Source organism: Anoplopoma fimbria, chromosome 14 (assembly GCF_027596085.1).
Source record: "Anoplopoma fimbria isolate UVic2021 breed Golden Eagle Sablefish chromosome 14, Afim_UVic_2022, whole genome shotgun sequence".
Lineage (NCBI taxonomy): Eukaryota > Metazoa > Chordata > Actinopteri > Perciformes > Anoplopomatidae > Anoplopoma > Anoplopoma fimbria.
In genome coordinates this window covers 22,879,507-22,894,774 of record NC_072462.1, presented here as the reverse complement: position 1 = coordinate 22,894,774, position 15,268 = coordinate 22,879,507, and the positions used below count along the sequence as shown (strand labels likewise).

The 15,268-nt window shown below is 40.4% G+C and overlaps 1 protein-coding gene across 1 annotated transcript in view; it reads left to right on the top strand.

The window, feature by feature from the left end:
• The window catches only part of si:ch211-127i16.2 (probable flavin-containing monoamine oxidase A), a 38,287-nt gene extending 23,685 nt beyond the window's left edge, over positions 1-14,602 (top strand). The window contains exons 10-12 of the mRNA XM_054612716.1: positions 3,952-4,038; positions 5,792-5,892; positions 14,031-14,602. Coding sequence (XP_054468691.1) covers positions 3,952-4,038; positions 5,792-5,892; positions 14,031-14,364 — 522 coding nt within the window. The 3' untranslated portion in view covers positions 14,365-14,602. The remainder of the gene's footprint in view (positions 1-3,951; positions 4,039-5,791; positions 5,893-14,030) is intronic.
• The last annotated feature ends 666 nt before the right edge of the window (positions 14,603-15,268 follow it).

Sequence of the window (15,268 nt, the reverse complement as noted above, 5' to 3'; positions counted from 1 at the left end):
CATGAGAAGGATGTTAGGTGTGATAGGGTCAGGGTTGGCAATGTCAGCAGACACAAAAATCCAATTGGTTTTGAGTTTAAGATCCCCTCTACTTCCAAGGATACGACTACAAACTAAGGTTGGGTATAGGACGTCTTTAGAAACTGCTTGGATCCCCACTGCAACTTGAACACAGGCCTTCATGGAGCGAACCTCCCTCTACCTAGCTCCAATGAAGTGAGGGATATTTGATGGGTTAAACTTGAAGAGGATCTAACACTCTGTCAGCTGTTCTTTCAGGTGTGGTTCCATAGTGCAAAAACATTGTGAAGTTCCGAATCAGCACCAAGGAAGTTGGTACCACAATCCGATAGTATCTCCTTTGGTCCACCCTGTATAGCGTTGAACAGAGGAAAAGCAAGGAGAAGGCACCCACATCCATGGAGTTGAGGAGCTCAATGTGAACGATTGATTGATTGATTGATTGATTGATTCTTGAAGATGGCACCCCAGCGCTTTTCAGACCCTCTGCCTATCTTGACAAGGTAAGGCACAAAACAATCAACACCTGAACAGAAAGTTGGACAGAGAATTCTGAGGCTCTGCAGTTGCAAGTCTGACATCCGAAGGACCTTGGACTGAGCTCCCCATTCCCTCCTTTATTGCACCTTGTCTGGCACTGAATAGAGCACGGCAATTACGTTGGTGGTGTCTGATTGCCTGACGTGCTCTCAAGATCCAACATTTCCTTTTTATATCTGCCTACACCCTCTCTGTGCCCGGGTGCAGCAGATGTTCATCTATGATTTTGATGAGGAGCTTTGTTGCTGGGTGCCTAGGGTCTAGCAAAATGGGATGAATCTCTGCTATCATTTGGTTCTCTCAATCTTCGCAGCCTCTCTCCCACTCGGAGCATGTGAATTGAAAAATCCCAATCACGAGCAATGCCAGCCAGATGACTGTGGTTTGGCACAGGTTTTTGTGCTCTGAGGGCAGACATTTCATCAAGGAAGCTATGGGACTGAAACACCTCGACCGTAGGAGCTCCACATCTCAGTGACACATGGGCTGGCTTCGCACCAACTCTTTCTACATACTGAATTTGGTGGCATTAGGGATGCTGATGTTGGGCTCTATTGTTTGGAAACAGCATAAAGTGATGGTTGTATACTCATCCTATCGGTTACAACTAATGAGGAGAAATGTGAGACCGGGGAGGATTTTCAAGTAGCTTGTATTTAGTTCCAACTCAGGACTGATGATTACAATAAAATAAGCACATAAGACATGGGAGCATAACTCTCAAAATGGATCAACTTAGGCTGTAAATACACAACATATCCCTGGCTGATCCTGGTAGGGATCAGCCAGGGATGTTGGCTGAGGTGATTCATCATAGGAACCAAAAGTGTGGAGCAATTTATCGATGTAACTTCTTCAGATGCAATGATCACTGGTTCATATGACATATTGCAACATCTGTCAAATGCGTCCACTAAACACCTTTAGTTTAGTCTGGACAATTATGGTTTAAGATGGACCAAAGCTTTTCCATGGTCCAGTCCCATGGATGTAATGAGGCCAGCTGTGTGAGGTGTCTCACTTTCTGGCAGGCAGAACATGGCTTTGCTTTGTGTATGATTTATTTCATTAGCACCACATCACAGTGTCCAGTGTGAAGCTTGTCAAGCACTTCCTATCTTAGCAGTAGTTGAATAATGATAGGATAACCCCACAATAGGCATCAAGAACGGATTGAAAGCATGCTTCTTCGCACCAGGTAAGGGTTCAAGCTCGGTGTCATCTTGGCTCTAGTCCCATGAGAGACAAAGTCCACAATCCCAGACATGATCAGGTCAGTATGTTTGTTTTTACACATAAGTCAAGATTACACAAGCAGCAGCCACTTCTTGTCATACATCATGACATCAGGAGAAGAGGGAGCAATTGCCTTTGCATCGAGGACACCTCCATTGAGGTACATACTCTTGCTGCCTAGTAGTCATTTCTTGATTGCCTCACTGCGTAGACCACACAACAGCACGTCAAAATGTCCAGATAACGGTTTCAATACAGCTATGAACTGTGAAACAGATTCACCCTCTTCCTGGTTCCTTTTATAGAATCCAAACCTGGCAGCGATAGCCAGTGGCTTGAGAGAGTAGTGATTTCCTAATATTGTCCCCATTTCATCATAGAACTTGCCACCTTGCTTGTTAGGTTGCACTAGAGTTGCCCTAGAGTCTTGTTTCTTTTTTTTAATGACTATCATTATGTTATTCTGTGGTCTCGACACAATCCTTCACCTCACAGTTTACTTCAGTCTCCTTTCCACTGTCTGATCCTCACTGCTCAGTGAGCCATAAACTGTACACCAATTTAAAACTTGTTAAACTGGGACTTTCTGCCAAAAATAACAAACCCAACATTAGGCCGCACTACCTCACAGCCCGTTTCTTTTTATACTCATTCTGCTATTTGGTACTACAACTCACAATGAGGAAACGTGAGGCCAAGTTGTACATTAGCCTGTATTTTGTTCCAACCCAGGACTGATGATTACAATGACGTAAGCATATAACACAAAGGAGCATGACAGCGTCTCAAAAGGGACCACCTTAGGATGTCAATACCCAACATTGATGTATTTCAATTCTGATATGTTCACTGCCTTCTTATGCTCAGGCGTCTTTGGCCAGGGATGGTCCTGCCAGCTTTCAATAACTACTACTTTGCCAAATACAGAATATTTTTTATTTATTTAATTTTGTTAATTTTGTTGATGTGTTATTTGCAACAGGCACGGATGTAGTTTTTGGACAACTCTATATCTGAAGTGTCAAAGATTTGCTTTGAAAACAAAGTCAAGCTTAATAGCTGCACATAGAAGGCAAAACAAAGTCTCTGCATCTTGATAGCTAATGGTTATCCACTAGGTGAACAGGTTACGTTCTTGACTTGACTAAATTATTAGATTATAGAATGAACACAATATCAAGTGATGAATTATTTTCTGCTCAAATTTGGTAGGGTTCATGCAGGATTAATAGCCATATGTTGCAGATTGAAAGGTCATATTTCACATACTTTTACTAACTGAATACACACTTTTCACACACTAAGCCTACATCCTCTCTTTCCCTTCATTTCTTTCAACTGTGTTGACATTTTTATTTGGTTTCCAGTGCTTTCCCTTTACCTGAAAAAATAAATAACATCCAGCCTTGTCTCTAGTGTTGTTTTGGCATTTCAGTCATTAGCATGACTTGCTTCAGAGCTGAAGTGTAGCCTTCTCCCCGCTGTGCCATGCAGCACAACGTGCTAAATAATTAACATCAACATGCTACTTCACTGCTAAAGAGAGGAAATTAGTATAGGTCTGTGTGAGGCAAGAGGACAATTATACGCTGTTTGTGTACTTGGTTGGATTTACAATGTTTTTGTAATTTGTCGATTGTTTTGGTTTGAGTTACATATCAAATAGCATATTCCTATGTAATTTCATAGGAATTTGAGCACTATTAGCAGTACTGCAGCAAATTAACAGTGAGATCTTTTTTTATATACATTTCTAATAGAACGCAATTTGGTACCATGCTTCAATTCACTTTTTGTTTTTATGAAAGGAGTACATCAAGAGACTGAGTTTTAGTTCCAAATTATTGCACAAGGGTGTGCTGAAAATAAAGGTAAAATGATAAATAGAGGAAGAATCTTAGACAGTTTGCAACATCTGTCAGCATGTTTTATGGAGATCTGTCCTTTAGGTCCTGAGGCCTCAGCTGCTCTGTACATAACTCACCACATTAACTTGTAAAAACCAGGAGCATGTGCTGACCATGCTTGAGTTATTCAAATTGACTGCTGCTTCCTTTGTCCAGCTTGGATTGGTTTCTTGAATATGTATTCATATTTTTTCAGTCTGCTGTTATATTTCTACATTTTGGTAGAGGCATTCCCTTCTGACTGCAGGTTGGGGAGAGAAGAAAAGCTGTGCTTTCCAGTCTGGTCAAATACCTCGGTCCTGAGGCTGCATCTTTCATCCACTATGAAGAAAAAGTAAGTAGTTCAGTGGCAGATGTCTAATTTAATAAACAATAACAATTTGGTTTGATGCATAATTCTTTTTTTAGTGCCAAAATTCATAGTCTCACTTTTTACCCTAGATCCCAGTGAGGAAGCCATGTTTTGTTGCAAAAGCTTGCATATCTGTCAGTAAAACTGAACCCAAATTATTTTTAATAGACACTTTAATAGACACATAATAGTTACAGTCTAGTCTAAAACAATTTTACAATTGGGTCTAACATGGGTTTAGCAAAGACCTCTGAAGATTACATTGCTATTCCCAGTAATTTCGTATTCCAGCAATGCAATTGTTAATCCATATTCATCAAATGGGTCAATATGGACCACAGATGTTTATGACATGACACATACAAGAACCACGATGGAAACATACAGACATGTAGACTGTTTTTTCTTTTTGCTGTGCCCCTCAATGGCAGCTGCAACAGAGGAACTACATGCCTGTTAGAAGTGACTTTCCAAAATAGTGGCTAATTTCAGATATGATGTCAAAAAGGAGGGTCAAACACAATCTCCCATTATGGATACTCATGAGCTACTACTACTACTAGGGCTGCTTTATATGAGGAAAATGTGTGATAACATAAATATGGCTATAACAATATTACTTGAGATAAATCAACATATATTAAAGTGTTTTCGACTCAGACGTGCACAGTACATGTACTATGGTCTGAGCACATCCATTGTCAGTCTCTATCTCTCTCACGCGACCACACACATGTTACGCACTTAGCTATCCCAGAAGGAGCTATACTACTTATATCACCAGCTGTTTTTCATAAGCTAATCTCTAATATTGCTTGACATTGCACAGAAGTTAAAAAAAAAACACGTTATTGTGCAGCGTTAGATACTACAAACGTTACTACTACTGAAATAAAACATATTACATGCAGAGTAGATATCTTACCTTCCTAATCTTGTGCCACACATGCAGCATAGCTAATTAGCTCCATTAAATGATGCACAGCATACATAGGCAGCATGTGAAATGACACATTAGTCATGCAGACATATGGTTTTAGTCCCCGCACTCCTCACTTCACCGTTGAAAGGCAAGATTATAAGGTAAATTGCCCTGAGGAAACTTGAGTTTGGACACACCTTCTCATTCAACTACTTTGAAGAATGTAAAATATAAAACATATTCTGGTTTGTTGAGCATTTGTTTGTTTACCACATAATTCCATATGTCTTCCTTCATAGTTTGGATGTCTTCAATATTAATCTACAATGTAGAAAAAAATAAAAATAAAAATAAAGAAAAACCATTGAATGAGAAGGTGTGTCCAAACTTTTGACTGGTACTGTATGTATTTGAGTTCTTGATATGGTATTCCAATTATGTAATGGTTCCCTCCACTATTCTGTATTTCCACTCTAGGAGAACAGTATTAATGTTGGCGAATCAAATTTAATATTTAGTAAGCTCCTTTTTATAATCATGTCATGTGATACAAACAAACAACACAACAATGGGTCTAATGTGATACTATTATATTTACTTCAGATAGCTGTGTGCCTATGTTAAATGACAATGGACCATGAGGGATTGGGGAAGCGCAGTTATCAATATTGTCTGAGGGGGGCTGTTTTATGTGATCAAAGAAAATGTGACTAAATTAGATTTGGGGATTGTCATTCGATTGAAACCAAGCAATGCATTTTTACTGTGCCATTAAACAAGTAAATGTCATATAACTTTTATGCTGCGTTACAGGACTGGGCTAAGGAGGACTACAGCGGGGGCTGCCCTGTTAATGTCATGGCACCAGGTCTGCTAACATATTACCACCCTAGCCTGAGGAAGCCCTGTGGCAGGTAATCACATCCACTGATGACAAATACACCACCGCATCACACTTTTCCTTCTCCCTGGACCCGAAAGAGTCACCTTTCTTCCAGGCTCTTACTACAAATAATGTAGGATGTAGTTGAGTAAACCGGCGGAAATTTCTAAACATTTGAACCCTTTTCAAGAGCTACATTTTTAGTTCATAGTTCAAATAAATGGCAGGATGTCGTCAGCAACGGCGTTCTCATAGGAAAACTTCCCATAATCCATTTCTAATGGCCTGTTCAGAGATCCACACAGCTGAAAGAACGAGAGTGAGAGGTGGGGAGGAGGATGCAGGTAATGTATTTCCATAATGACATTAAGTCTGTGGGGAGCAGAGGAAGCTCATTACATAACGTGACTCAATCAGCGGCATGGGGCACTAGCCCTTATCCACATTCCTACCCTATATAGAAAATGGATCCTCAAGGACATGTTGTGACTTTGACACAAATCCAGCACGTGTAATGAAGGCAAGCCCATGCTTGGTTGACAAAATTGCTGCTGTTGCTTCAAACATAATGTATATAACAGCACATCAGATTCCAGTAGAGTATGGTGGATTATTTGTTTGGGGAAGTATAAATCTAAAAAGAGTAATTATCCTCAGTGGATATGCCTTAGTGCTCAGTATGTATTTTTACACACAGGCCCTCCCTACTCAATTCTAGGTGTGGTTAGAGAGAGCAGAGACAAGAATGAGTAAGAAGAAAAAAACAAGAACTCAGAATATATTGACCCCAGTGGGTTCATGCTTTACTGAGTTAACAACTTCAAAATGCATGCTGAATAACCTCTGCACTGACTCTCGAGTTGCTTTGTAAGATGCTGACATTTGTAAAAACAAAAACAATGGTTGTTTGTGCTGCTTGTCACTCGGTTTGGATTACTACTGCCAAGAGAGAAGGATAAGTGCAGTCACCTATATATACAGAATCTAAAATAATTCATTTAAAATGTTTTAAAGCTCTGTTTTTGTATTTTGCTATTTCAGAAATAGCGGCAGAGAATAAAAATGATTTGCCACAGGTAAGGTTATGGTACCTAACTCTGATAATTATATGAGGAGCTCTCATTCAGAGGTCTACAGGCTTAGCAGTTCATCTCTGTGTGTCCACAAAGTGAAGTTTGAATCCATTCAGCTATTTCAGAATTAGTCCTTCTCGGTTCTGGCTTTTGAAAGGCAGCAACAACTCTTCTTCCAAAACACCATAATTATTCCTCAGGGAGCCCCGAAGAAGTCGTGTTACAATATGTTAATACTATTTTTTATAGACCTCATCTTCTTAAAAGGGTAATGCCTGATTTTTACACCCCAATATGTACATCAAAAGCCTGGCTGTAGGCCAACATACAACAGCTCAGCAAGAACTGATCATCACAAACATCAATCCTTAGCATAAGGTTACAGCACAATACTCCTACTCTGTTCTATAAACATGAGCTCCACTGGGCAATTTATTTTGCAGATCTTCGCAGTGAATCATTGATATAAAGGTCAGTTCAAAGTGGCTGATCAATGCTGATATATCCATACAGTCTTTGATTCATAAAATATCCTAATAATACCAAACATATACTGCCAACAAATACTAACTTGTTTAAATTAGATCATAATTAGGACTATGGTTATCTTTATAATTACAATGTATCAAAATACAAGAACTGTCACCATAATCTGCAGCTCCCCGCAGCTGTACTGACCTTTAGAGTGAGTTTCAACCCACTTATTTACTGTTCACTGTTTTCACTCTCCCTTCTCTCTATGCGTAGGCAGCTGTTTTCAGCAAAAAAAGCTTTAATAGCCCACTGTACACTACCTGCTCAGCACCAAACAGCAGACAGACACTGAGAGATTACTGAAGCTTGTGAACATAGTGGAGCATTTAGCAGCACATGTGCCAGATATTTCCCTGAGGCGCTGGTGAAGGCCAGAAACATAAATAAATTGTAGAATGTTTGAATTACATTAATTTAGTGAACACAACTTTATATACAAGAAAATGTTGCCCTGGTACATAAGCAAGGGTTCAACCAAACTGAATGAGGTGATGATTTGTTAATGTTGTGTTCACACTGCACCCAGATGGCCCCAAAAGAAAAAGTTTTGGTCAGCTGAGTCAGGTTAGTGTTCAAGATTTGAAAGGTCCATGGCGAAATGGATTGAAGTTCAATAAGGTTCAACGACAGCATTGACCTGAAATACTGTTTGTGACTGTGTCTACAAGACTAATCCCCACAGGGCATTTGCAGCATAGTATGGACTTAAAGAAACACCGTTCAAGAGGTCAAATGTGATGAACACTGTCCACAGACCGGCTGCACAAATCCTTCACTTCTTCACAAATGTTCCTCTGAATTAGCAGCACTGCTTCCAGAATTTGCGTGAAACAGCCCTAAGAGGATGCCATCCTGCCAACAGTGTGATTGTGATGTGCCAATACAGAGGCGGAAAGCAAAGCAGCTTTTATGCAATGACGGTAAAACCAATGTACCTTTCAAGCTTTTCTTAACCAAGGGCGTCACAGAGACAACAATAAAGAAAAGTAAGCAAGATGCAAATGGTATGATGCTTTTAAGGCCCACGGACAAGTATGTGAAAGAACAAGTCTCTCTTCTCTTCCAAAGTAACCCAGTAATACTCACAAATAGATAACTGATGTCTTTCAATAACAAGGAAAGTATGAAATCGTGAGTTGCGATCTGTACAACCAGTCATACCACAGGCAATAATACAGCAGTATAAAATACAGTACACAAACATTAGACATTAGGCCTAAGTGAGGATAGGAGTAAATGTTAATCACATGGGCATCTCTAAATAACGATTTAGCATCCTTACACCAAAAGTTGGTAACATTATCCGCCACACAGAAACTTATCGGGACTTTGTCAATATAACTTTTAAGGAAATATACTTTACAGAGATGAGATGATTGTGGCATATGTCTTACTGGGCACGTTGCTGACAACACTGTACAGTAGGCGCATTAAGGAACCTATTGCAAGAACACCAAACACTGGATGTTACAACATCGGTCGGTGGTTCGATACCCGGCTTCGGCAGTCGATGTGTCCTTGGGCAAGACACTTAACCCCAAGTTGCTCCTGAAGGCCATCGGTGTGGACTGGATGATGAATGTTAGTTAGAGTCTGATGGTGGCACCTTGATGGTAGCCTGTCATCAGTGTGTGAATGGGTGAATGATATGTAACATACTACTGACTGTAAGTCGCTTTGGAGAAAAGCGTCTGCTAAATGACTCTAATGTAATGTAAATGTAATGTAACAACAGATCTCAATTCACAACATCTGTTAAATGTGTGTTGACCCACCATAATATCAAAACACAGTGGTTCATTCTGTTGGCAAAAAAGCCTACACTGCAAGTTAATTAGTCACCTTTGTGCTCTATTAGGTCATCATGAGGACAGATATACTGTACAAACCTTTAGTTTTTTGGTCATTGATTACAGATACACTTCATAACTGAATCTTATAAGTAGGGATATAGTAGGGAACCAGAAAAAATTAAGTTTATTCTACAGAATGCTTGGGTCACTGTGATCAAATGCTTGAGAAAGATTGATGACAGGATGGAAAGAAATCTTTAATCTTCCTAGAGTCTGTATTTGTGTTTAAGGTGACGATGCGGACCAGTTTCTTTCTAAATCCATTTTGTTAATTTGCTGTTACAGTATCTGACTCAGCCCACTGGGAAATGTGATTAACTTGAACACAGCAGAACAGTTTGTATACAGCGGAGGTCAAAATGATATCCCACTAGCTCAGAGGGATTCTTTTATCTTTATTCCTGGTTTTACAGATTAGATGAATCCATTGCGCATTTCAGGAAATCCTCCATGTTGGAAACTTTAAATGGAAGACCACCATATCCACTTACTTTACCTTTCTCCACAATTTAGAAAAACAAAGCATTGCATTCATTTTCACAGAGCACTAAAGTCGTGGGTGCTATCGGTTTCACCTAGTCCAAGTCATTTCATAATAACCAATTTCAACAAGACACTAATTAAGTCCAACAAGACCACAGAGGGGTTATTTTGATCTGACAAGCTCTCAATCTTCTCAGTATAATGCTGCTGCTCATTATACCGTTTACTGCCACCTGCAATGTATGTTGCTGTTTTGGTTGAGTTGATTGATTTCTCCCAGCACCACTTCTCACTCTGCCATGTTTTATTACCATACCTTGTGGATACATTGTTTTCCCTATTAGTTATCCTTTGTGTAAAGTCTCTGTAGTCATTGGGTTTGTCACATTCCTAGCCTGGTCACTTCTGTATAAATCCATTACAGAGCACCGTGAAAAAAGAAAAGTACAATCCTGTGTTGCAGTAAAAGCTCCTTTAGTTGGGATGACGTCAGGCAATTTCAACAAACTCATTTTTTAGGTTCAGTTTGGGTAAACCAATGAGGCCCCAATACCTCTCAGTGGCTAGACAGGTGGTGTGCATTACCAACTCCAAGCTTGTTGACATGTTGCCAAAAGGCCTTTCAGTCTGAGGTTGAATTCTTCTTGAAGATTCTGCTGATGAAGTCTCAAGTGACATCTTTCAGTAGGCTGAACTGAATACCCAAAATGCTTCTGAACCGTTCTCATTGCAGTTTTGGCACACACTGAACCTCTGTTAACTCCTGACTACTCATCAAATTTCTTGTTAGCACCCTTAATGAATAGAGTTGGGTTAATCCATTGTTTTGTTGGCCCAGTGTGCAAGCTTAAACCAGTTTCATTTTATGTACCAGCTTACCAGACATCTCATTATGGCACAAAAATGAAAAAGGAGCCTACATTAGCAACCTGCCGACAATGTCATGGAGCAGAATACAATATGCAATATGACAACATGATTAACAAAATATCATGTTTAGGTCTGGTTTTTGGATTAATATCAAATCAGTTTGAAAACTTTTGCACCGGCCTATCCCTACTGAATAGTTACGTCCCTTTGTGAAATTCATATTATAGCCTTCTTTAAACCATGAGAGAACATGCGGTACTAAGACATTTTTATCTTCCACTTCTCGGGAAGAGAGTCAAGCTCATGCTCTGCTGCAAACCGCACCAGTGCTTGCTGAAGGTCACGTTCTGGAGCACCCAAGAGAACCACATCATCTGCAAATAGCAGTGACGCAATTCAAAGTCCCAAAACCAAATACTCTCCTTCCCCCACCTTTGCCTTAAAATCCTGTCCATGAAATCAGTATCTGTAAAAAGGGACAACGACGGCCAAGCCTAACAAATACTGGGAACATGCTTGACTTTGTGCGAGTACACATACCCAGCTCTCACTGTGGATATGCAAGGACCAGCTCATGGCAACAACCCCTGGAACTTGTATTCCTACAGTACATCCCACAGGACTCCCCGAGGGACACGGTCGTAAGCCTTCACCAAATCCACAAAACACATTACTGGATGGGCAAACTCCCATGACCCCTCCAACAGACCTGCAAGGGTAAAGTGCTGGCCACTGTTCCACGGCCAGGACAGAATCGGCATTGCTCCTCCTGGATCTCAGGTACGACATACAGTCGGAGGCTCCTTTCCAGTACACTGGAAGGAACTTTGCAGTTTGCTACGCCGTAAAATAGAGCACACTCTCCAGTCCCTCTTGTAAAAAATGGAAACAACTACCCATGTCTGTCACTTCACAGGCACTGACCCCAACCTCCACACAACACCAAAGAGGCAGAACAATGTCCAGAGCCTTCAGCATCTCAGGGCTAATCCATCCACCCCTGGCACCTTGCGGCCGAGGAGCTCTTTGGCTTCCCCAACAATCTCTGCAAGTGATATAGATTGGTCTTGCCCGAGAAACTTTGCCTTCTCCACAGAGGACCTGTTGGTTTGGTTCAGGATCTCCTCAGGTGCTCTTTCCACCACAGAGGACCTTTTAGTTTCGCTCAGAAGCTCTTCAATGTGTTCTTTCCACTGCTCAATAATATCCCCATTCCGGTTCTTCTTCCCTGCTAAACACAGCCTGACCCATGACCTGCTTTCCCTTATTGAAAATACCCTGGAAGGCAACCAAAAGTCCTTCTCCATAGCCTCCCTGACCTCCTCCCACACCCCAGTTTTGGCTTCAACAAACTCGATCACTCGGATTCCATGTCCCTAGCCTCCCCCGGGATGCACAAAAAAAATTCTCCGGAGGTGGGAACACCTCACAGACAGCGACCTCAGCCCGACATTCACATTTTACCCACACTACACGTTTGGGTTTATCAGGTCTCTCTGGCATACTTCCCCCGAAATCTGATCCAACTCACCACCAGATAATAATTAGCTGACAGCTCTGCCCCTCTCTTCACAACAGTGTCCAAGACATCCGACAATTATCAAGGGGCAAAAACATGTATATAATAATTAACTGTAAATTTAAGCACCCACCTTCAGTAAAACAATGTTGAGGAAAACTAATGTCATATTGCACCCAGAAAAAATGATATGCAATGGTAATGGCTACCAATGCAAATTGATAGAATATAGGGCAAATTGTTTTTTTTATGTGAAGTGAAGCTATGATGGAATGTTGGTATTAATGGCAAGTTTAGAGGGTTCTGAATATGTATGTGTGTGCTGTGGCGAAGTTAATGGGAAATAGAATGGGTAAATGTTTTACCAATTAATGTATTGACATAAAAAAATCTGCGTTCCTGTCCGTGTATTCCACATCATGGAAATCATAGAGCCCTAGAGAAGTGTGTACATTGAGTCCAAAGTAAACTTGTTTAATGCTGAAGCCTCTAACTCTGCTGTTCAGATAACATAAATGAATCATCAAGGATTCTGGCCAAATGAAATGCTAAGGGGAAGCCCTTTTCCATTCCTCTGATTGATGGGCATGCACAGGGGTTGGAGCTGATATAGTAGAGGACCCTTGACGCAAGTTCAGTATTATGGGCTAGTGAATACATGAGCAGTAATCCACCCTATGTGTATGCCTGCCTTCGAATGAGGAATTAGTGGAAGGCTTGTGTCTTATAGTCCATGGATGTAAAATAATAGAATCAGTATGTGTGAACCAGATACCCAAGAGGTTTAGTCCAATAAGCTTCCCTCAGTAAGGCCAGTTTTACGCTTCTCCAAAGACTTATCCCGTATTCTTATATTCACGTGGTTTATGCTACCTATGCTCTTATAGTTGTTGTTTTTTATTCTACCATCTTGCCATCATCAAAACCATGCAGTCTGCATACTCTAGTTCAGCTATGACAGCAGTATGTTCAACTCTAAGGCTGTGGACTGATGTTGACAACAACATTGGACACAATCACCAGAAATTTACAAGGTTTATAAGAAATCCTTGACTTTTTTGTCATTACAAATGGAACAAAAGAAAAGTGGATGAGAAGTAGCAGCAATGGTATGATGGTTCTCTAAACAAAACTACATTATACAAGTAGCAAACTGCTTTAAAGAATAGTTCGCGCAGAGGCTGTGTGCTTTACGTGAGCCGGCATTAGTTCTCTTAGAAGAGAGAGAGAGGGCGAGTGAGTGTTTGACTTACGGTGAGCATGAAGTTAGCAGTAACGTTAAAGCTGTGAACGTAGCGATGCAGTAAACAGTTCAGGGACAGAGACACAAACAAGCACACACTTAGCTGCTGGGACTCACAACTTTTCTGGTGGAAACCTGTACTTGCATTGAATGTGTTGTATCTCTGTTATGCTGCTCATTCTGTACACATGACATCTATTGCATTCTGTCCATCCTGGAGAAGGATCCCTCCTCTGTCGTTCTCCCAGAGGTTTCTTCCTTTTTTCTCCCTGTTAAAGGGGTTTTTAGGGGAGTTTTTCCTGTGCCGATGTGAGGGAAGGACAGAGGATGTCGCATGTGCACAGATTGTAAAGCCCTCTGAGGCAAATTTGTAATTTGTGATTCTGGGCTATACAAAATAAACTGAATTGAATTGAACTTGCAAATCTCAGTGAACCGAGACATGATGTCGACAGATTCATGTGTAATAATGCAACTGATTGTTAATGGATTGAGATACTATAGCTATGTGTTAAATGAGATGCAATTAATCCCAAAAGGTGGATAAAATGAATGTATTCAGTATTTGGCTCACTGGTTTTCCTTGATTCACAGGATCCATTGGGCAGGCACAGAGACAGCCACCCTGTGGTGTGGGTACATGAGTGGTGCAGTACAATCTGGTCAGCGAGCAGCTCTGGAAGTACTGGCTGAACTCTGCCCCATGACCCTGACCCAGGAGGAGCAGGAAGCAGTTCAGCAAAGTTTAACTGTCAAGGGTGCTGCCAAGGGAATGCCATCATCTAAACCCACGTATCTGTCCAAAACCAAAGCTATGGTCATAGCGACACTCGCAATAAGTGCAGCCTTCTTGCTGGCTCAGAATCAAAATGCATTGCTAAAGTTCAAAACTTACTTGACAAATGTATTTTTCAACAACCAGGGATAATATATTCCTATTGAAACAGAAACCTGTTCAACAAGTGTTTGGTTTTGTTTTAGAGAGAATGAAAAAGTTAGCTTTGCTGGGGCTCCTCAACTGATAACTGACATTTTCCCTTTCTTTGCATAGGCTGCACAAATAAAAGTTGATATTTATAGGTGACTAAGATCTGATGTTTTTTCTTTTCCTTTTTCATCCTTTTTTCCCATATACTGATTATTACATAGAAAAGTGAGAAAGTTAAACTCAATTTGCTTGATTTGCATTATATCGTATAATATGAATTAGTAATATAATGTTTTTGAATTGTGGCATCGTTTAATATGGTTTTACTGTGTGCAGATAAAACCCAAAGTGCTCTTTAAACACTTGAGCCATGCTCTTTGTCATTGTGGGTTTGTTTTATAATTATAGTAAAATTCTCCAAGGAAAAGGATTCATGTTAATAATCTTTACCTTACTTTTTTTTTCTTTTAATAAGGCTTTTAGTCTTTTCCCTCTCTCATTTTCAAAGTAAGAAAAAGCCTCTGAAAGAACATCAATGAATGACTCCCGGACCCTCACTTACATTTTTCTGGTCAACTTAAGTGATTTTGGTCATCATGATATCATATGACTTTTTTTCCTGTTGTAATACCTACAAAAATATACTGGAGATAATTGCATCCTATCTTATTTGCATTTTAACATAAAAAATTGTCACCATAAAATGTAGGTTGTGCTTGTAAGCATAGCGCTTCAGAGGGATAATGTTGTGTTTAAACCACTTTGCAGTGGGAAAATGGAGCTTTCATACTGCATGCCTTGCATTGTTTCCCAGAGAGCCATAAAACCTGCTTCAGGGGATTGGAGCAGAGCCACACACATGTCTGTGCATCCACAAAACCACCAACAGATATTCGAATGGGCG